The sequence below is a fragment of the Salmo salar genome, chromosome 22, assembly GCF_965601325.2.
Source record: "Salmo salar chromosome 22, fSalSal1, whole genome shotgun sequence".
NCBI lineage: Eukaryota > Metazoa > Chordata > Actinopteri > Salmoniformes > Salmonidae > Salmo > Salmo salar.
In genome coordinates, this window is record NC_138312.1 from 63,508,386 (window position 1) to 63,531,634 (window position 23,249).

A 23,249-nucleotide genomic window follows, 5' to 3' on the forward strand; every position below is an offset into this window, starting at 1 on the left:
GGTCTGTGTCCCTCTGTCTGTCAGGGTCTGTGTCCCTCTGTCTGTCTTCGTCTTCTCTTGTCGTAGTGTGTGTGTGATCATGGCCACCGGTAAAAGCAGAAGATGCAGGAGGTCAGGAAGTCTGTAGTTAAATAAAACCAGACGGTAGCAGGAGATAAGCTGCAGAAGCTGTCAATGCTGCTCATGAAAACACAGTATACAGCTACTAACCCTGGTCACTACAGTACTACAATACTACAGTTATTAACCCTGGTCACTACAGTACTACAGTATACAGCTACTAACCCTGGTTACTACAGTACTACAGTATACAGTTACTAACCCTGGTTACTACAGTACTACAGTATACAGTTACTAACCCTGGTCACTACAGTACTACAGTATACAGTTACTAACCCTGGTCACTACAGTACTACAGTATACAGTTACTAACCCTGGTCACTACAGTACTACAGTATACAGCTACTAACTCTGGTTACTACAGTACTACAGTATACAGCTACTATCCTGGTTACTACAGTACTACAGTATACAGCTACTAACCCTGGTCACTACAGTACTACAGTACTACAGTATACAGTTACTAACCCTGGTCACTACAGTACTACAATACTACAGTTATTAACCCTGGTCACTACAGTACTACAGTATACAGCTACTAACCCTGGTTACTACAGTACTACAGTATACAGTTACTAACCCTGGTTACTACAGTACTACAGTATACAGTTACTAACCCTGGTCACTACAGTACTACAGTATACAGTTACTAACCCTGGTCACTACAGTACTACAGTATACAGTTACTAACCCTGGTCACTACAGTACTACAGTATACAGCTACTAACTCTGGTTACTACAGTACTACAGTATACAGCTACTATCCTGGTTACTACAGTACTACAGTATACAGTTACTAACCCTGGTTACTACAGTACTACAGTATACAGTTACTAACCATGGTTACTACAGTACTACAGTATACAGTTACTAACCCTGGTCACTACAGTACTACAGTATACAGTTATTAACCCTGGTCACTACAGTACTACAGTATACAGTTACGAACCCTGGTCACTACAGTACTACAGTATACAGCTACTAACCCTGGTTACTACAGTACTACAGTATACAGCTACTAACCCTGGTTACTACAGAACTACAGTACTACAGTATACAGTTACTAACCCTGGTCACTACAGTACTACAGTACTACAGTATACAGCTACTAACCCTGGTCACTACAGTACTACAGTATACAGTTACTAACCCTGGTTACTACAGTACTACAGTATACAGCTACTAACCCTGGTTATTACGGTACTACAGTATACAGTTACTAACCCTGGTCACTACAGTACTACAGTATACAGCTACTAACCCTGGTTACTACAGTACTACAGTTTACTACTAAAGCACAGCGTCTGCTCTCTCTCTCTCTCTGTATCGTTATGTGTCCAGAATTGTCCTTGATGCCATCGTTGGGATATTCGGTTTGTGACATAGTTCTCAGCGGTTGATACAGGAAATACCAGTGAGTCTCAGGGAGGTCACGTCAGTTTGCGTTTCAGCGTCAGTGGAGACAGTCTGTCTCCCAGCAGCCACTCTGTCTCCTTTGTTTTGGTTCATGGGTCAGAAGGGGACTCTCCATCCAGTACAAGAACACTTCCTGATGACCTCACTGATTCAGTAGAACTTCATTTTCTGATAATTCATTCATACTGTATGACGAAAACCTTTTTTTGAAGACTGGTGTAATGCCAAATTCTTAGAGCTGGATATTTATTTGGTAAAGAGATGCGATATATATTCTGTTCAATGTTCTCACAGACAACTGCAGTATGTCACGCACACAGCTCGTCCTACCTAACCACTGTGTGTGTGTGATAGGGCAGGAAGTGAGGTCTGTAAAAATGACCTTTGCTCTCTCTTTCCCTCTGCCTCCCACTCTCTCCCCCTAACTGTGCTGTTTGCATATTTACTGTTGGTGTAATCCCCTGTATAAACAATATTATCCGTATTAAAACGGTGAGACTGTTTATCTCTGCCAGGGAATCACAGTATCATAGACAGTAGATATCTGTATCATTATCAAAGACAGTAGATATCTGTATCATTATCATAGACAGTAGATATCTGTATCATTATCATAGACAGTAGGTATCTGTATCATTATCATAGACTAGATATCTGTATCATTATCAAAGACAGTAGATATCTGTATCATTATCATAGACAGTAGGTATCTGTATCCTTATCATAGACAGTAGATATCTGTATCATTATCATAGACAGTAGATATCTGTATCATTATCATAGACAGTATATATCTGTATCATTATCAAAGACAGTAGGTATCTGTATCATTATCATAGACAGTAGATATCTGTATCATTATCATAGACAGTAGATATCTGTATCATTATCATAGACAGTAGATATCTGTATCATTATCATGGACAGTAGATATCTGTATCATTATCATAGACAGTAGATATCTGTATCATTATCATAGACAGTAGATATCTGTATCATTATCAAAGACAGTAGATATCTGTATCATTATCATAGACAGTAGATATCTGTATCATTATCATAGACAGTAGATATCTGTATCATTATCATAGACAGTAGATATCTGTATCATTATCAAAGACAGTAGATATCTGTATCATTATCATAGACAGTAGATATCTGTATCATTATCATAGACAGTAGGTATCATTATGATAGACAGTAGACATCTGTATCATTATCATAGACAGTAGATATCTGTATCATTATCATAGACAGTAGATATCTGTATCATTATCATAGACAGTAGATATCTGTATCATTATCAAAGACAGTAGATATCTGTATCATTATCATAGACAGTAGATATCTGTATCATTATCATAGACAGTAGGTATCATTATGATAGACAGTAGACATCTGTATCATTATCATAGACCGTAGATAAATGTATCATTATCACAGACAGTAGATACACTATATATATATAAAAGTATGTGGACACCCCTTCAAATGAGTGGATTCTATTTCAGCCACACCCGTTGCTGACAGGTGTATACAATCGAGCACACAGCCATGCAATCTCCATAGACAAACATTGGCGTTCTCTGGAGTGATGAATCACTCTTCACCATCTTCACCAAAACCCAAATTGGTCCGTCGGACTGCCAGATGGTGAAGCGTGATTCATCACTCCAGAGAACGCGTTTCCACTGCTCCAGAGTCCAATGGCAGCGAGCTTTACACCACTCCAGCCGACGCTTGGCATTGCGCATGGTGATCTTATGCTTGTGTGCGGCTGCTCGGCCGTGGAAACCCATTTCATGAACCTTCCGACGAACAATTTTTACGCGCTTCAGTACTCAGCGGTCCCATTCTGTGAGCTTGTGTGGCCTACCACTTCGCTGCTGAGCCGTTGTTGCTCCTAGACGTTTCCACTTCACAATAACAGCTCTTACAGTTGACCAGGGCAGCTCTAGCAGGGCAGAAATTTCATGAACTGACTAGTTGGAAATGTGGCATCCTATGACGGTGACAAGTTGAAAGTCACTGAGGTCTTCAGTACGGGCCATTCTACTGCCAATGTTTGTCTATGGAGATCGCATGGATGTGTGTTCGATTTTATACACCTGTCAGCAACGGGTGTGGCTGAAATAGCGGAATCCACTAATTTGAAGGGGTGTCCACATACTTTTGTATATATGGAGATAGTTTAGTGCCTAAAATAAGGGGTTAAATACAACAATATTAATAGTTTCCTGATCTCTCTTCTATCTCTCAGATATTGGACAGACACTTCAGAACAAACTTCCTTTCGTTTTTTATTCAGTGTGTTTCTATGGGCTAATAGCAGTAATCTGTTATTCAATGTGTTTCTATGGGCTAATAGCAGTAATCTGTTATTCAATGTGTTTCTATGGGCTAATAGCAGTAAATACTATCTGTTATTCAAAGTGTTTCTATGGGCTAATAGCAGTAATCTGTTATTCAATGTGTTTCTATGGGCTAATAGCAGTAATCTGTTATTCAATGTGTTTCTATGGGCTAATAGCAGTAATCTGTTATTCAATGTGTTTCTATGGGCTAATAGCAGTAATCTGTTATTCAGTGTGTTTCTATGGGCTAATAGCAGTAATCTGTTATTCAATGTGTTTCTATGGGCTAATAGCAGTAATCTGTTATTCAATGTGTTTCTATGGGCTAATAGCAGTAAGGACTATCTGTTATTCAATGTGTTTCTATGGGCTAATAGCAGTAAGTACTATCTGTTATTCAAAGTGTTTCTATGGGCTAATAGCAGTAATCTGTTATTCAATGTGTTTCTATGGGCTAATAGCAGTAATCTGTTATTCAATGTGTTTCTATGGGCTAATAGCAGTAAGGACTATCTGTTATTCAATGTGTTTTAATAAAAGTTTAAGTTTTTTTTAGTTGACTGAGAACACATTCTCATTTACAGCAACGACCTGGGGAATAGTTACAGGGGAGAGGAGGGATGACTAGCTGACCGTAAAAAAGGCCAGATTGGGAATTTAGCCAGAACACCGGGGGTTAACACCCCTACTCTTACAATATGTACCAGGGGATCTTTAGTGACCACAGAGAGTCAGGACACCCATTTAACATTCCATCCGAAAGACAGCACCCTACACAGGGCAATGTCCCCAATCACTGCCCTGGGGCTTTGGGATATTTTTTTTCAGACTAGAGGAAAGGGTGCCTCTGACTGGCCCTCCAACACCACTTCCAGCAGCATCTGGTCTCCCATCCAGGGACTGACCAGGATCAACCCTGCTTAGCTTCAGAAGCAAGCCAGCAGTGGGATGCTTCTCGCTCTAGGGTTGGGTTAAACCGACATAGGAGCTTTGAATAAAATACTGGAGACTGACTCAGCTCAGGGGAGCGATTTGGACAGAGGTTTTCCACTCGGCTGACGAAGATTTCTTTCTAAAAAGGATTGGATCCACTTTCAGATCTGTAAGTAAATTATTTTCATGACTTTATAAAAGCTAATTTATTAAGGATTTGGTTTTTGTTATAAATTGTCTGCTGTTTGTGCTTTGGATTTAGATTACACAGGCCTATGTAAAAAGTCATTTCAATGTTAGACAATAACTACTTTGGAATTATATATGATTCATATTAGCTCACTGTTTTCTGTTCTAAGTTTCATCCTTGTAATTTTGGAGAGGCCACTGAACTCTCAGGGTCATTGGAGGGGCCACTAAACTCTCAGGGCTCATTGAAGAGGCCACTAAACTCTCAGGGCGATTGGAGAGGCCACCTAAACTCTCAGGGCGATTGGAGAGGCCACCTAAACTCTCAGGGCGATTGGAGAGGCCACTAAACTCTCTGGGCCATTGAAGAGGCCACTAAACTCTCTGGGCCATTGAAGAGGCCACTAAACTCTCTGGGCCATTGAAGAGGCCACTAAACTCTCAGGGCCATTGAAGAGGCCACTAAACTCTCAGGGCGATTGGAGAGGCCACTAAACTCTCAGGGCGATTGGAGAGGCCACTAAACTCTCAGGGCGATTGGAGAGGCCACTAAACTCTCAGGGCCATTGAAGAGGCCACTAAACTCTGAGGGTGATTGGAGAGGCCACCTAAACTCTCAGGGCGATTGGAGAGGCCACTAAACTCTCTGGGCCATTGGAGAGGCCACTAAACTCTCAGGGCGATTGGAGAGGCCACTCAACTCTCAGGGCGATTGGAGAGGCCACTAAACTCTCTGGGCCATTGAAGAGGCCACTAAACTCTCAGGGCCATTGAAGAGGCCACTAAACTCTCAGGGCGATTGGAGAGGCCACTAAACTCTCAGGGCGATTGGAGAGGCCACTAAACTCTCAGGGCCATTGAAGAGGCCACTAAACTCTCAGGGCCATTGAAGAGGCCACTAAACTCTCAGGGCGATTGGAGAGGCCACTAAACTCTCAGGGCGATTGGAGAGGCCACTAAACTCTCAGGGCCATTGAAGAGGCCACTAAACTCTCAGGGCGATTGGAGAGGCCACTCAACTCTCAGGGCGATTGGAGAGGCCACTAAACTCTCAGGTCCATTGGAGAGGCCACTAAACTCTCAGGGCCATTGAAGAGGCCACTCAACTCTCAGGGCGATTGGAGAGGCCACTCAACTCTCAGGTCCATTGAAGAGGCCACTCAACTCTCAGGGCCATTGGATAGGCCACTGAACAGTAATGTCGTTTAGTAAATTTAGTCAACTGTAATTCTGTGTGTCTTTATAACAGTATATCTCTTTATTTGATTCACTACAGAGGAGGAAGCAGAGGATTTGGATGATGCCGTTTGAGAGTCACCTCTCCCAGCAAGCGCCCCCCGCCGGTCAAGGTCTTCAGCCCTCCCCAGCAAGCGCCCCGCGCCAGTCAAGGTCTTCACCCCTCCCCAGCAAGCGCCCCGCTCCAGTCAAGGTCTTCACCCTCTCCCCAACAAGTGCCCCGCGCCGGTCAAGGTCTTCACCCCTCCCCAACAAGTGCCCCGCTCCAGTCAAGGTCTTCACCCCTCCCCGACAAGTGCCCCGCTCCAGTCAAGGTCTTCACCCCTCCCCAGCAAGTGCCCCGCGCCGGTCAAGGTCTTCACCCCTCCCCAACAAGCGCCCCGCTCCAGTCAGGGTCTTCGCCCCTCCCCAACAAGCGCCCCGCTCCAGTCAAGGTCGTCACCCCTCCCCAACAAGCGCCCCGCTCCAGTCAAGGTCTTCACCCCTCCCCAGACCAAGCGCCCCGCTCCAGTCAAGGTCTTCACCCCTCCCCGACAAGCGCCCCGCGCCGGTCAAGGTCTTCACCCCTCCCCAACAAGCGCCCCGCGACCGGTCACGGTCTGGATCAGCCCTCCCCAACAAGCGCCCCGCACCGGTCAAGGTCTTCGCCCCTGCCCAATGCAAGCGCCCCGCGCCGGTCAAGGTCTTCACCCTGCTCCCCAACAAGCGCCCCGCGCCGGTCAAGGTCATTCACCCCTCCCCAACAAGCGCCCCGCGCTGGTCAAGGAGGCTGCACCCCGCCCCAACAAGCGCCCCGCGCTGGTCAAGGTCTTCACCCCTCCCCAACAAGCGCCCCGCGCCGCTCAAGGTCAGCGCCCCTCCCCAACCACACCACACATGCCAAAGGACAACATCAAATCAAAGTGTATTAGTCACGTGCTCCAAATACAACAGGTGTAGTAGACCTCACAGTGAAATGCTGAATACAACAGGTGTAGTAGACCTCACAGTGAAATGCTGAATACAACAGGTGTAGTAGACCTCACAGTGAAATGCTGAATACAACAGGTGTAGACCTCACAGTGAAATGCTGAATACAACAGGTGTTGTAGACCTCACAGTGAAATGCTGAATACAACAGGTGTTGTAGACCTTACAGTGAAATGCTGAATACAACAGGTGTTGTAGACCTTACAGTGAAATGCTGAATACAACAGGTGTTGTAGACCTTACAGTGAAATGCTGAATACAACAGGTGTTGTAGACCTTACAGTGAAATGCTGAATACAACAGGTGTAGACCTTACTTACAGGCTCTAACCGACAATGCAAAAAAGGTATTAGGTGAACAATAGGTAAGTAAAGAAATAAAACAGTAAAAAGACAGGCTATATACAGTAGCGAGGCTATAAAAGTAGCGAGGCTACATACACACACCGGTTAGTCAGGCTGATTGAGGTAGTATGTACATGTAGATATGGTGAAAGTGACTATGCATATGTGATGAACAGAGAGTAGCAGTAGCGTAAAAAGAGGGGTTGGCGGTGTCACGCTCGTCGTAATGATTGGACCAAGGCGCAGCGTGAGTTGCGTTCCACATCTTTATTAATAACGTGAAACTTCAGCAAAATACAAAAACAATAAATGATCAAACGAACCGTGAAGACAGTGAAGTGCAAACAGGCACCTACACAAAAAACAAGATCCCACAAAACACAGTGGGGAAATGGCTGCCTAAATATGATCCCCAATCAGAGACAACGCTAAACAGCTGCCTCTGATTGGGAACAATACCATGCACACCAACATAGAAATAAACAACATAGAACACCCCCAGTCACGCCCTGACCTACTATACCATAGAGAACCAAGGGATCTCTATGGTCAGGGCGTGACAGTACCCCCCCCCCCCAAAGGTGCGGACTCCGGACGCAAAACCTGAAACCAACTGGGGAGGGTAGGGGGGGTGATTAGTGTCGGTGGTGGCTCTGGTGCGGGACGAAGTACCCGCTCAGCTCCACCATCTTTGGTGGTGGCTCTGGTGTGGGCCGAAGAAACCGCTCATCCCGCGGATCCAGCCATGGACCCAGGCTAAACACTGTGCCTGGACTGGATCTCGATACCGAGGAAGGCTGCTGCCATGGAGCGGGACTGGACACCGGCCCTGGCCTGGACATCGGCGCAGAGGAAGACTCCTGCCATGGAGCGGGACTTGACGCCGTGTCTGGACTGGGCATCGGCGCAGAGGAGAGCTCCTGCCATGGAGCGGGACTTGACGCCGTGTCTGGACTGGGCATCGGTGCAGAGGAGAGCTCCTGCCATGGAGCTGGACTGGACGCCGTGTTTGGAAGCTCCGGACCGTTGACCCTCGCTGAAGGTTCCGGACCGTTGACCCTCGCTGAAGGTTCCGGACCGTTGACCCTCGCTGAAGGTTCCGGACCGTTGACCCTCGCTGAAGGTTCCGGACCGTTGACCCTCGCTGAAGGTTCCGGACCGTTGACCGTCGCTGGAGGTTCCGGGCTGTGGACCGTCGTTGGAGGTTCTGGACTGGGAACTGTCGCCGGAAGCTCTGGACTGGGAACCGTCGCCGGAAGCTCTGGACTGTGAAAGCGCACTTGAGGCCTGATGCGTGGGGCCGGCACAGGACGTACCAGACTGGGGAGGCGCACTGGAGGCCTGGTGCGTGGAGCCGGCACAACTTTCACCAGACTGATAGCACGCTAGCACGCGTCGTTGGAATGATTGGACCAAGGCGCAGCGTGAGTAGCGTTCCACATCTTTATTAATAACGTGAAACTTCAGCAAAATACAAAAACAATAAATAATCAAACGAACCGTGAAGACAGTGAAGTGCAAACAGGCACCTACACAAAAAACAAGATCCCACAAAACACAGTGGGGAAATGGCTGCCTAAATATGATCCCCAATCAGAGACAACGCTAAACAGCTGCCTCTGATTGGGAACAATACCAAGCACACCAACATAGAAATACACAACATAGAACACCCCCAGTCACGCCCTGACCTACTATACCATAGAGAACCAAGGGCTCTCTATGGTCAGGGCGTGACAGGCGGGTGGCGGGACACAATGCAGATAGCCCGGTTAGCCAATGTGCGGGAGCACAAGATACGATGAAAGTGAAATCTAATCATCTACACCTGGGATGTAAAAGGAACCTGAAAGCCATTTTGTAAATAGTTCAGCTTATTTCTATTTTTGCATCTTTTTTAGTGAAAGACACTTGTGTAAACCACATTTGTGTTTGATAAGACATTTTTATATATTTTTGTTAATGTATATCTGTTGCTTTTATATTGTTTTGTAAACAGTTTATTTGTATGTGGGACCAATACATTGGATATGCCTAGGCTATTCGTTCAGGCACTTTGGAGAGGTTGAAAAAAAACCGCTTCGATATCCCCTGTATGTCCCCCGACACCATCACAACGTTTGAGAGAGGTTGATGTTGTAGAAATTTCATTTTTATACTGAACAATAACTCTTAGGCACATTCAGTGTGTAAACAGTTAAATTACCACATTCGAACACTTTGGAGAGGTTAAATGTACCCTGGATTCCCCATAACACCACCACCATGTTGGAGTGAGGTTGATATGGTACAAATTGTGTTTTTACACAGAACATATATAATTTAGTGATTGCAAATATATAATAGCACAGGAATGCGATCTACTTTACAGATATATGCCACTTTGGAGAGGTTTAGGAAGTCTTGGAAATGTCCCGTGACCACATTTAATACCTCTTACTAAAACATCTGCCCTTTTCTAGTTGTTATAAATTTGCATCCTGTAGCATTCTTTAAAAGTGCCTTCCTCACCATCTTAAATAAGCATGCCCCATTCAATAAATGTAGAACCAGGAACAGATATAGCCCTTGGTTCACTCCAGACCTAACTGCCCTTGACCAGCACAAAAACATCCTGTGGCGTTCTGCATTAGCATCGAATAGCCCCCGTGATATGCAACTTTCCAGGGAAGTCAGGAACAAATATACACAGGCAGTTAGGAAAGCTAAGGCTAGCTTTTTCAAGCAGAAATTTGCATCCTGTAGCACAAACTCCAAAAAGTTCTGGGACACTGTAAAGTCCATGGAGAATAAGAGCACCTCCTCCCAGCTGCCCACTGCACTGAGGCTTGGAAACACTGTCACAACCGATAAATCCACGATAATTGAGAATTTCAATAAGCATTTCTCTACGGTTGGCCATGCTTTCCTCCTGGCTACCCCAACCCCAGCCAACAGCTCCGCACCCCCGCAGCTACTTGCCCAAGCCTCCCCAGCTTCTCCTTCACCCAAATCCAGATCTCAGATGTTCTGAAAGAGCTGCAAAACCTGGACCCGTACAAATCAGCTGGGCTAGACAATCTGGACCCTCTCTTTCTAAAATGATCCGCCGCCATTGTTGCAACCCCTATTACTAGTCTGTTCAACCTCATTGGAAAGCTGCCGCGGTCATCCCCCTCTTCAAAGGGGGTGACACTCTAGACCCAAACTGTTACAGACCTATATCCATACTGCCCTGCCTTTCTAGTCTTCAAAAGCCAAGTTAACAAACACATCACTGACCATTTTGAATCCCACTGTACCTTCTGCGCTGTGCAATCCGGTTTCCGAGCTGGTCATGGGTGTACCTCAGCCACACTCAAGGTACTAAACGATATCATAACCACCATTGATAAAAGACAGTACTGTGCAGCCGTCTTCTTCGACCTGGCCAAGGCTTTCGACTCTGTCAATCATCGTATTCTTACTGGCAGACTCAATAGCCTTGGTTTTTCAAATGATTGCCTCGCCTGGTTCACCAACTACTTCTCAGATAGAGTTCAGTGTGTCAAATCAGAGGGCCTGTTGTCCGGACCTCTGGCAGTCTCTATGGGGGTGCCACAGGGTTCAATTCTCGGGCCGACTCTTCTCTGTATATATCAACGATGTCACACTTGCAGCGGGTGATTCCTTGATCCACCTCTACGCAGACGACACCATTCTGTATACTTCTGGCCCTTCTTTGGACACTGTGTTAACAAACCTCCAAACAAGCTTCAATGCCATACAACTCTCCTTCCGTGGCCTCCAACTGCTCTTAAACGCAAGTAAAATTAAATTAAATTAAATGCATGCTTTTCAACCGATCGCTGCCTGCACCCGCCCGCCCATCCAGCATCACTACTCTGGACGGCTCTGACTTAGAATATGTGGACAACTACAAATACCTAGGTGTCTGGTTAGACTGTAAACTCTCCTTCCAGACTCACATTAAACATCTCCAATCCAAAATTAAATCTAGAATCGGCTTCCTATTTCGCAACAAAGCCTCCTTCACTCATGCTGCCAAACATACCCTCGTAAAACTGACCATCCTACCGATCCTCGACTTCGGCGATGTCATTTACAAAATAGCCTCCAACACTCTACTCAGCAAACTGGATGTAGTGTATCACAGTGCCATCCGTTTTGTCACCAAAGCCCCATATACCACCCACCACTGCGACCTGTATTCTCTTGTTGGCTGGCCCTCGCTTCATATCCCGCACCAAACCCACTGGCTCCAGGTCATCTATAAGTCTCTGCTAGGTAAAGCTCCGCCTTATCTCAGCTCACTGGTCACCATAACAACACCCGCCCGTAGCACGCGCTCCAGCAGGTATATCTCACTGGTCATCCCCAAAGCCAACACCTTTGGCTGCCTTTCTTTCCAGTTCTCTGCTGCCAATGACTGGAACGAATTGCAAAAATCGCTGAAGTTGGAGACTCATATCTCCCTCACTAGCTTTAAGCACCAGCTATGTGAGCAGCTAACCGATCGCTGCAGCTGTACACAGCCCATCTGTAAATAGCCCACCCAATCTACCTACCTCATCCCCATATTGTTTTTATTTACTTTTCTGCTCTTTTGCACCCCAGTATTTCTAACTGCACATCATCATCTGCTCATCTATCACTCCAGTGTTAATCTGCTAAATTGTAATTACTTCGCTACTAAAGCATATTTATTGCCTTACCTCCTTACGCCATTTGCACTCACTGTATATAGACTTTCTTTTTTTCTATTGTGTTATTGACTGTACGTTTGTTTACTCCATGTGTAACTCTGTGTTGTTGTATGTGTCGAACTGCTTTACTTTATCTTGGCCAGGTCGCAGTTGTAAATGAGAACTTGTTCTCAACTAGCCTACCTGGTAAAATAAAGGTGAAATAAAACTAAATTCAAAAAATTTCAAAAAGTCTATCAATCCCTTTTTTTCTGATATAGTTCACATGTTGTGGAAGCCATCTGATGTTTTTCCTGTTCATCAATAATTCACTTATAGCTCGTCAATGAAATATTAATTTCAAAATAAAAAACCAATGGTTATTTTGTGTGTGTGTTTGATCTTGTGTATTCTGAACTATGTAACTCCTATCTATCTTCTGATCATTTCCTCATAGTCTCCCAGATGTTTTCTTTCCAAATATACCAAGTGTTTGCATGTCAGAATGATGTAATTACATATGAAAAGCAGTTAGTTTGGGGTATGTCTTTTTTTTGGGGTGGAAATCTACATTTTACCGTTACATTTAAGAGCATACCACCCTGCATCCCACTGCTGGCTTGCTCTGAAGCTAAGCAGGGTTGGTCCTGGTCAGTCCCTGGATGGGAGACCAGATGCTGCTGGAAGTGGTGTTGGAGGGCCAGTAGGAGGCACTCTTTCCTCTGGTCTATAAAAATATCCCAAAGCCCCAGGGCAGTGATTGGGGACATTGCCCTGTGTAGGGTGCTGTCTTTCGGGTTGGGATGTTAAATGGGTGACTTGGCTCTCTGTGGTCACTAAAGATCTCCTGGTGTTTATTGTAAGAGTAGGAGTGTTAACCCCGGTGTCCTGGCTAAATTCCCAATCTGGCCCTCATACCATCACGGCCACCTAATCATCCCCAGCTTACAATTGGCTCATTCATCCCCCTTACTCTCCCCTCTAACTATTCCCCAGGTTGTTCATGTAAATGAGAATGTTTTCTCAGTCAAATTACCTGGTAAAATAGGTTGGTTAAAAGGCTTGCCAAAGTAGCCACAAACAGCACAGTGTGATGAAAGTGATGTGTTGAGACCAGCTGTAGAGCCTCTGTGTTGAGGCCAGCTGTAGAGTCTCTGTATTAAGGCCAGCTGTAGAGCCTCTGTATTGAGGCCAGCTGTAGAGCCTCTGTATTGAGGCCAGCTGTAGAGTCTCTGTGTTGAGGACAGCTGTAGAGTCTCTGTGTTGAGGCCAGCTGTAGAGTCTCTGTATTGAGGCCAGCTGTAGAGTCTCTGTGTTGAGGCCAGCTGTAGAGTCTCTGTGTTGAGGACAGCTGTAGAGTCTCTGTATTGAGGCCAGCTGTAGAGTCTCTGTGTTGAGGCCAGCTGTAGAGTCTCTGTATTGAGGCCAGCTGTAGAATCTCTGTATTGAGGCCAGCTGTAGAGTCTCTGTATTGAGGCCAGCTGTAGAGTCTCTGTATTGAGGCCAGCTGTAGAGACTCTGTATTGAGGCCAGCTGTAGAGTCTCTGTATTGAGGCCAGCTGTAGAGTCTCTGTATTGAGGCCAGCTGTAGAGTTTGTATCTCATCTGTAGAATGGAGGTTAATTTCAGTAAGCAGAAATTTCTTTTCTAATTCTCTATGTGAACAACATTGAATTTGAATTCACTTCCTGCTATAGACATTACAGGCTGTGTATTTACTAACCACCAAAGCAGAACTGTAGTGAGGGTAGTGAGGTCGTTGTAACACCAAACCAAAGTTTCCCAGAGTCTCTAGCGCCCTCCCAGCACGCCCCCACCACCACCCTCGTCTCCACCCCTCCCCACCACCACCCTCGTCTCCACCCCTCCCCACCACCACCCTCGTCTCCACCCCTCCCCACCACCACCCTCGTCTCCACCCCTCCCCACCACCACCCTCGTCTCCATCCCTCCCCACCACCACCCTCGTCTCCACCCCTCCCCACCACCACCCTCGTCTCCACCCCTCCCACCACCACCCTCGTCTCCACCCCTCCCCACCACCACCCTCGTCTCCACCCCTCCCACCACCACCCTCGTCTCCACCCCTCCCCACCACCACCCTCGTCTCCATCCCTCCCCACCACCACCCTCGTCTCCACCCCTCCCCACCACCACCCTCGTCTCCACCCCTCCCCACCACCCTCGTCTCCATCCCTCCCCACCACCACCCTCGTCTCCACCCCTCCCACCACCACCCTCGTCTCCATCCTCCCCATCACCACCCTCGTCTCCATCCCTCCCCACCACCACCCTCGTCTCCATCCCTCCCCACCACCACCCTCGTCTCCATCCCTCCCCACCACCACCCTCGTCTCCACCCCTCCCACCACCACCCTCGTCTCCACCCCTCCCACCACCACCCTCGTCTCCACCCCTCCCACCACCACCCTCGTCTCCATCCCTCCCCACCACCACCCTCGTCTCCACCCCTCCCACCACCACCCTCGTCTCCACCCCTCCCACCACCACCCTCGTCTCCATCCTCCCCACCACCACCCTCGTCTCCACCCCTCCCCACCACCACCCTCGTCTCCACCCCTCCCCACCACCACCCTCGTCTCCATCCTCCCCATCACCACCCTCGTCTCCATCCCTCCCCACCACCACCCTCGTCTCCACCCCTCCCCATCACCACCCTCGTCTCCATCCTCCCCATCACCACCCTCGTCTCCATCCCTCCCCACCACCACCCTCGTCTCCACCCCTCCCCCCACCACCCTCGTCTCCATCGTCCCCACCACCACGTCTCCACCCCTCCCCCCACCACCCTCGTCTCCATCCTCCCCACCACCACCCTCGTCTCCACCCCTCCCCACCACCCTCGTCTCTGCCACTCACTCAATTAGCCCATGTTACATGTTGTTAAATTGCTAGTCAGTCTAGTTAGTCTAGTTAGTCTAGTTAGTGTAGTCAGTCTAGTTAGTCTAGTTAGTCTAGTCAGTCTAGTTAGTCTAGTTAGTCTAGTCGGTCTAGTCAGTCTAGTTAGTCTAGTTAGTCTAGTCAGTCTAGTTAGTCTAGTTAGTCTAGTCAGTCTAGTTAGTCTAGTTAGTCTAGTCAGTCTAGTCAGTCTAGTTAGTCTAGTCAGTCTAGTTAGTCTAGTTAGTCTAGTCAGTCTAGTCAGTCTAGTCAGTCTAGTCAGTCTAGTTAGTCTAGTTAGTCTAGTTAGTCTAGTCAGTCTAGTTAGTCTAGTCAGTCTAGTCAGTCTAGTTAGTGTAGTTAGTGTAGTTAGTCTAGTAGCCAGCTATCTCAGCCTGTCGTAATCGTGGCTGAGTTACTGACCGGGCACACGGGGCTTGTGCCCAGGGGGCCCATTGATTTTGTTAGTCACTTTCATTCAGATATCATTTTAACATGGTATCATGGCAACATGTGGAGAATTGCAGGAGATTAGCTGTAAAACTGAAACAATAACAACAAATTATATAAAGCAAATGTATTTGTTTATCTTTTGTTAATAAAATGCTTTTTCTCCTAGCAGATTCCTCTGTACGTAGTAAATGATTTTTTTTATGCGTAGTGGCTAATTGTATAGCTAACTGGCTAGGTGTTTGTAGATGGACTGGGTCGTGTGTGTGCTGCAGAGGGTCGTGTGTGTGCTGCAGAGGGTCGTGTGTGCGGCCTGGGCCGTGTGTGTGCTGCAGAGGGTCGTGTGTGTGCTGCAGAGGGTCGTGTGTGTGCTGCAGAGGGTCGTGTGTGTGCTGCAGAGGGTCGTGTGTGTGTGTGCTGCAGAGGGTCGTGTGTGTGCTGCCTGGGCCGTGGGTGTGCTGCAGAGGGTCGTGTGTGTGCTGCAGAGGGTCGTGTGTGTGCTGCAGAGGGTCGTGTGTGTGCTGCAGAGGGTCGTGTGTGTGTGTGCTGCAGAGGGTCGTGTGTGTGCTGCCTGGGCCGTGGGTGTGCTGCAGAGGGTCGTGTGTGTGCTGCAGAGGGTCGTGTGTGTGCTGCAGAGGGTCGTGTGTGTGCTGCAGAGGGTCGTGTGTGTGTGTGCTGCAGAGGGTCGTGTGTGTGCTGCCTGGGCCGTGGGTGTGCTGCAGAGGGTCGTGTGTGTGCTGCAGAGGGTCGTGTGTGTGCTGCAGAGGGTCGTGTGTGTGCTGCCTGGGCCGTGTGTGTGCTGCCTGGGCCGTGTGTGTGCTGCCTGGGTCATGTGTGTGCTGCCTGGGTCGTGTGTGTGCTGCAGAGGGTCGTGTGTGTGCTGCAGAGGGTCGTGTGTGTGCTGCAGAGGGTCGTGTGTGTGTGTGCTGCAGAGGGTCGTGTGTGTGCTGCCTGGGCCGTGGGTGTGCTGCAGAGGGTCGTGTGTGTGCTGCAGAGGGTCGTGTGTGTGCTGCAGAGGGTCGTGTGTGTGCTGCCTGGGCCGTGTGTGTGCTGCCTGGGCCGTGTGTGTGCTGCCTGGGTCATGTGTGTGCTGCCTGGGTCGTGTGTGTGCTGCAGAGGGTCGTGTGTGTGCTGCAGAGGGTCGTGTGTGTGCTGCAGAGGGTCGTGTGTGTGCTGCCTGGGCCGTGTGTGTGCTGCCTGGGCCGTGTGTGTGCTGCCTGGGTCGTGTGTGTGCTGCAGAGGGTCGTGTGTGCTGCAGAGGGTCGTGTGTGTGCTGCAGAGGGTCGTGTGTGTGCTGCCTGGGTCGTGTCTGTGTGTGCTGCAGAGGGTCGTGTGTGTGTGTGCTGCCTGGGTCGTGTGTGTGCTGCAGAGGGCTGCTCTGGTGTAACAGGTGCAGAGTGCAATGATGAAAGGACTCTTTGTTTCTGAGATTCACCCTCCATGTATGGCAGGAAGGGACAGACAGCAACACACACTTTACAGCTCACAACCAGGGTGGGTGGGTGGGTGGGTGGGTGGGCCTACACATGTGTGTGTTGCTATGGTCCCATCTCGTCCCGTCTCTGTCCGCTCGCAGTAAACAGAGCAGTGAGTTGAGGAGGTTTTACAGGCCAGTCATTCAGTAGACAGACAGACAGACAGACAGACAGACAGACAGACAGACAGACAGACAGACAGACAGACAGACAGACAGACAGACAGACAGACAGACAGACAGACAGACAGACAGACAGACAGGGAGACAGACAGGGAGACAGACAGACAGGGAGACAGGGAGACAGGGAGACAGGGAGACAGGGAGAACTAGGAGATGATTGGGGGAAGACAGGGGGAGGAGTGGAATGGGCTAGGAATATTACCATAAGGATGCTCAGCACCAATGATATCATACTATATGTATAATGGGCAGGACTGGACAGTGTTGTGTTGTGTTGTGTACTGTGTTGTGTTGTGTACTGTGTTGTGTTGTGTACTGTGTTGTGTTGTGTTGTGTACTGTGTTGTGTTGTTTACTCTGTTCTGTTGTATTGTGTACTGTGTTGTGTACTGTGTGGTGTTGTGTTGTATACTGTTTGGTGCTGTATGCTGTGTTGTAATCTATGTTGTGTTATTTTGTCCTGTCTCCTCTCCCCAGACCCTGCTGGCTAAGGCCCTGTATGACAACATAGCCGAGTGCAGTGATGAGCTGGGCTTCAGGAAAGGAGACGTGGTTACAGTGCTGCAACAGGAAGTAGAAGAGAGCTGTGGTTGGTGGATGTGCTTTCTGTCTGGACGACAGGGCCTGGCCCCAGCCAATCGCCTGCAGCTCCTACCACAGACCCCGGCTCAGACCCAGGTATGACTGTATGTGTTAGGGTGTAACGGCTGTCGTCGTAAGAAAACCAAGATGCAGCGGAGGTTGTGGATTCATTATAAATATTTAATAAAATGAACCACTAATAACAAAACATAAAACAGCAACGATAGCTAACAGTCCTGTCTGGTCAAAAACGAACGAGACAGAAAACAATCCCCCACCAAAACCCAAAAGGAAAAAACCTGCTCCTTATGTGTGACTCCCAATCAACAACAACGAACTTCAGCTGTGCCTGATTGGGAGCCACACGCGGCCCAAAACAAAGAAATACAAAAACCTAGAAAAAGAACATAGAACGCCCACTCAATGTAACACCCTGGCCTAACCAAAATAAAGAACCAAAACCCCTCTCTATGGCCGGGGCCGTTACAAAGGGTTGAATATTTTCCTGGTATTTTACAATTGTTTCATCCGAAGAAAAATCACTATTCTTCCGAGTAACCCGGAATTTCCAGCTAAAACCAGAAGTGTCATACAAAAGCATCATAAAGCATATAAATAGGTCTGTCTGGATATGATTAGAGGTTTGATTGAAAATTCTAGCCTGATGCAACCTGAGTCATATATTAAATACATTTCATGAGCACTACGAATGAAACCGACACGTAAAGCTTAATAAAGAGCTGTGGTACTATCCAGAGCAGAATAGTGGTACTATCCAGAGCTGTGGTACTATCCAGAGCAGTGATACTATCCAGAGCAGAGTAGTGATACTATCCAGAGTAGTGATACTATCTAGAGCAGTGATACTATCCAGAGCAGTGATACTATCCAGAGTAGTGATACTATCCAGAGCAGTGATACTATCCAGAGTAGTGATACTATCCAGAGCAGAATAGTGATACTATCCAGAGTAGTGATACTATCCAGAGCAGTGATACTATCCAGAGCAGAATAGTGATACTATCCAGAGCAGTGATACTATCCAGAGCAGAATAGTGATACTATCCAGAGCAGTGGTACTATTCAGAGCAGAGTAGTGATACTATCCAGAGCAGAGTAGTGATACTATCCAGAGCAGTGATACTATCCAGAGCAGTGATACTATCCAGAGTAGTGATACTATCCAGAGCAGAGTAGTGATACTATCCAGAGCAGAGCAGTGATACTATCCAGAGCAGTTATACTATCCAGAGCAGTGATACTATCCAGAGTAGTGATACTATCCAGAGCAGAGTAGTGATACTATCCAGAGCAGAGCAGTGATACTATCCAGAGCAGTTATACTATCCAGAGCAGTGATACTATCCAGAGCAGTGATACTATCCAGAGCAGTGATACTATCCAGAGCAGTGATACTATCCAGAGCAGAGTAGTGATACTATCCAGAGTAGTGATACTATCCAGAGCAGTGATACTATCCAGAGCAGTGATACTATCCAGAGTAGTGACCAGAGCAGTGATACTATCCAGAGTAGTGACCAGAGTAGTGATACTATCCAGAGTAGTGATACTATCCAGAGCAGTGATACTATCCAGAGCAGTGATATTATCCAGAGCAGTGATACTATCCAGAGCAGTGATACTATCCAGAGTAGTGGTACTATCCAGAGCAGTGATACTATCCAGAGCAGTGGTACTATCCAGAGCAGTGATACTATCCAGAGCAGTGATACTATCCAGAGTAGTGATACTATCCAGAGCAGTGATACTATCCAGAGCAGTGATACTATCCAGAGTAGTGATACTATCCAGAGTAGTGATACTATCCAGAGTAGTGATACTATCCAGAGCAGTGATACTATCCAGAGTAGTGATACTATCCAGAGCAGTGATACTATCCAGAGTAGTGATACTATCCAGAGTAGTGATACTATCCAGACCAGTGATACTATCCAGAGCAGTGATACTATCCAGAGCAGTGATATTATCCAGAGCAGTGATACTATCCCAGAGCAGTGATACTATCCAGAGTAGTGATACTATCCAGAGCAGTGATATTATCCAGAGCAGTGATACTATCTAGAGTAGTGATACTATCCAGAGTAGTGATACTATCCAGAGTAGTGATACTATCCAGAGCAGTGATACTATCCAGGGCAGTGCACCAGAGTAGTGATACTATCCAGAGCAGTGATACTATCCAGAGCAGTGATACTATCCAGAGCAGTGATACTATCCAGAGCAGTGATACTATCCAGACCAGTGATACTATCCAGAGCAGTGATACTATCCAGAGCAGTGATACTATCCAGAGCAGTGATACTATCCAGAGTAGTGATACTATCCAGAGCAGTGATACTATCCAGAGTAGTGATACTATCCAGAGCAGTGATACTATCCAGAGCAGTGATACTATCCAGAGCAGTGGTACTATCCAGAGTAGTGATACTATCCAGAGCAGTGATACTATCCAGAGCAGTGGTACTATCCAGAGTAGTGGTACTATCCAGAGCAGTGATACTATCCAGAGTAGTGATACTATCCAGAGCAGTGATACTATCCAGAGTAGTGATACTATCCAGAGCAGTGATACTATCCAGAGCAGTGATACTATCCAGAGCAGTGATACTATCCAGAGTAGTGATACTATCCAGAGCAGTGATACTATCCAGAGCAGAGTAGTGATACTATCCAGAGCAGAGCAGTGATACTATCCAGAGCAGTGATACTATCCAGAGCAGTGATACTATCCAGAGCAGTGATACTATCCAGAGCAGTGATACTATCCAGAGCAGAGTAGTGATACTATCCAGAGTAGTGATACTATCCAGAGCAGTGATACTATCCAGAGCAGTGATACTATCCAGAGTAGTGACCAGAGTAGTGATACTATCCAGAGTAGTGATACTATCCAGAGCAGTGATACTATCCAGAGCAGTGATACTATCCAGAGTAGTGATACTATCCAGAGCAGTGATACTATCCAGAGCAGTGATACTATCCAGAGCAGTGATACTATCCAGAGTAGTGATACTATCCAGAGCAGTGATACTATCCAGAGCAGTGATACTATCCAGAGTAGTGATACTATCCAGAGTAGTGATACTATCTAGAGCAGTGATACTATCCAGAGCAGTGATACTATCCAGAGTAGTGGTACTATCCAGAGTAGTGATACTATCCAGAGTTGTGATACTATCTAGAGCAGTGATACTATCCAGAGTAGTGATACTATCCAGAGCAGTGATACTATCCAGAGTAGTGATACTATCCAGAGCAGTGATACTATCCAGAGTAGTGATACTATCCAGAGCAGTGGTACTATCCAGAGCAGTGGTACTATCCAGAGCAGTGGTACTATCCAGAGCAGAGCAGTGATACTATCCAGAGCAGTGATACTATCCAGAGCAGTGGTACTATCCAGAGCAGTGATACTATCCAGAGCAGTGATACTATCCAGAGTAGTGATACTATCCAGAGCAGTGATACTATCCAGAGCAGTGATACTATCCAGAGCAGTGATACTATCCAGAGCAGTGGTACTATCCAGAGCAGTGATACTATCCAGAGCAGTGATACTATCCAGAGCAGTGTGCAGGTGTCTTTTTTTCATGTTATTCATCTGTTACCTGTAACAAAGATATCTCAGATGTGCGAGTGCCTTTTGAATCATGAGCCCAACATTAAAGACATTTAATGAACACATGCCCAAAAAATCCCAAATTATTGTGCCGTTATCCAATAGGATAGGCTAATTTATACAGGCTACTTGGATTGGCTAATTGATACAGGCTACTAGGATAGGCTAATTGATACAGGCTACTAGGATAGGCTAATTGATACAGGCTACTAGGATAGGCTAATTGATACAGGCTACTAGGATAGGCTAATTGATACAGGCTACTAGGATTGGCTAATTGATACAGGCTACTAGGATTGGCTAATTGATACAGGCTACTAGGATTGGCTAATTGATACAGGCTACTAGGATAGGCTAATTGATACAGGCTACTAGGATAGGCTAATTGATACAGGCTACTGCACATTAAGCACGACAGAAAAACATAAAAGCCCATAGCTGAACTCAGCAAAAAAAAAGAAGCGTGCCTTTTTCAGGACCCTGTCTTTCAAAGATAATTCGTAAAAATCCAAATAACTTCACAGATCTATATTGTAAAGGGTTTGAATACTGTTTCACATGCTTGTTCAATGAACCATAAACAATTAATGAACATGCACCTGTGGAACGGTCGTTAAGACACTAACAGCTTACAGACACTAACAGCTTACAGACACTAACAGCTTGCCTCCTTACATTCTGCAAGGAGGCATGAGGACTGCAGATGTGCCCAGGGCAATAAATTGCAATGTCCGTACTGTGAGACACCAAAGACAGCATTAATTAGCTAAATACAAGGATACCTGCTGTCTCTGACCTGCTGTTTTAAACTCTCTCTCTCAAATGCACCTGCTGTCTCGAACTCGGCTATGAAAAGCCAACTGACGTTTACTCCTGAGGTGCTGACTTGTTGCACCCTCGACAACCACTGTGATTATTATTATTTGACCCTGCTGGTCATCTATGAACATTTGAACATCTAGGCCATGTTCTGTTATAATCTCCACCCGGCACAGCCAGAAGAGGACTGGCCACCCCTCATAGCCTGGTTCCTCTCTAGGTTTCTTCCTAGGTTCTTGGCCTTTCTAGGGAGTTTTTCCTAGCCACCGTGCTTCTACACCTGCATTGCTTGCTGTTTGGGGGTTTTAGTCTGGGTTTCTGTACAGCACTTTGAGACATCAGCTGATGTAAGAAGGGCTATATAAATACATGTGATTGATTATACTGGATTGAATGTATTACCTGTAAGAAGTAGTCTAGGACATCTATATTTAGGGCTACAGTATATATCAATCTAGAAGAGGATTATCTATTTTGGATGGAGTCGATGGAGAGTGAGATGGACCGCTGATGCACTAATTAATAGCAACAATATTCGAGTGATAGGCTGTTTTAAATAAAACATTTACAACGTTACCATGATGGGGATGAGAGGTCTACATGTGATCTGCGTTCTACAGTGAGATGGGATGTCTGTACTCACCCTGAACGTTGATGTTTCATCATGCAGAGGCCGTAGATTTAGTCATCGCATATAATTTCACAGTTCCATTTCACGCCATGCTGTTCATATAAATCATTTATAAGAATTTACCAGTTTCTCGCAGTTATTTATCCCAGGATAAGCGAGTGGTTTTGGGCGGTAAATCTCGGGAAGCGGGTTCCCGCCATTCAACCCTAGTGTGTGTGTGTGTGTGTGTGTGTGTGTGTGTGTGTGTGTGTGTGTGTGTGTGTGTGTGTGTGTGTGTGTGTGTGTGTGTGTGTGTGTGTGTGTGTGTGTGTGTGTGTGTGTGTGTGTGTGTGTGTGTGTGTGTGTGTG

At 46.7% G+C, this 23,249-nt stretch overlaps 1 protein-coding gene across 1 annotated transcript in view; it reads left to right on the top strand.

The window, feature by feature from the left end:
- cass4 (Cas scaffold protein family member 4) overlaps nucleotides 1-23,249 on the top strand; it is a 37,322-nt gene that overhangs the window by 1,810 nt on the left and 12,263 nt on the right. The window contains exon 2 of the mRNA XM_014168444.3: nucleotides 17,707-17,907. Within this exon, the coding sequence (XP_014023919.2) occupies nucleotides 17,707-17,907 (201 nt within the window). The remainder of the gene's footprint in view (nucleotides 1-17,706; nucleotides 17,908-23,249) is intronic.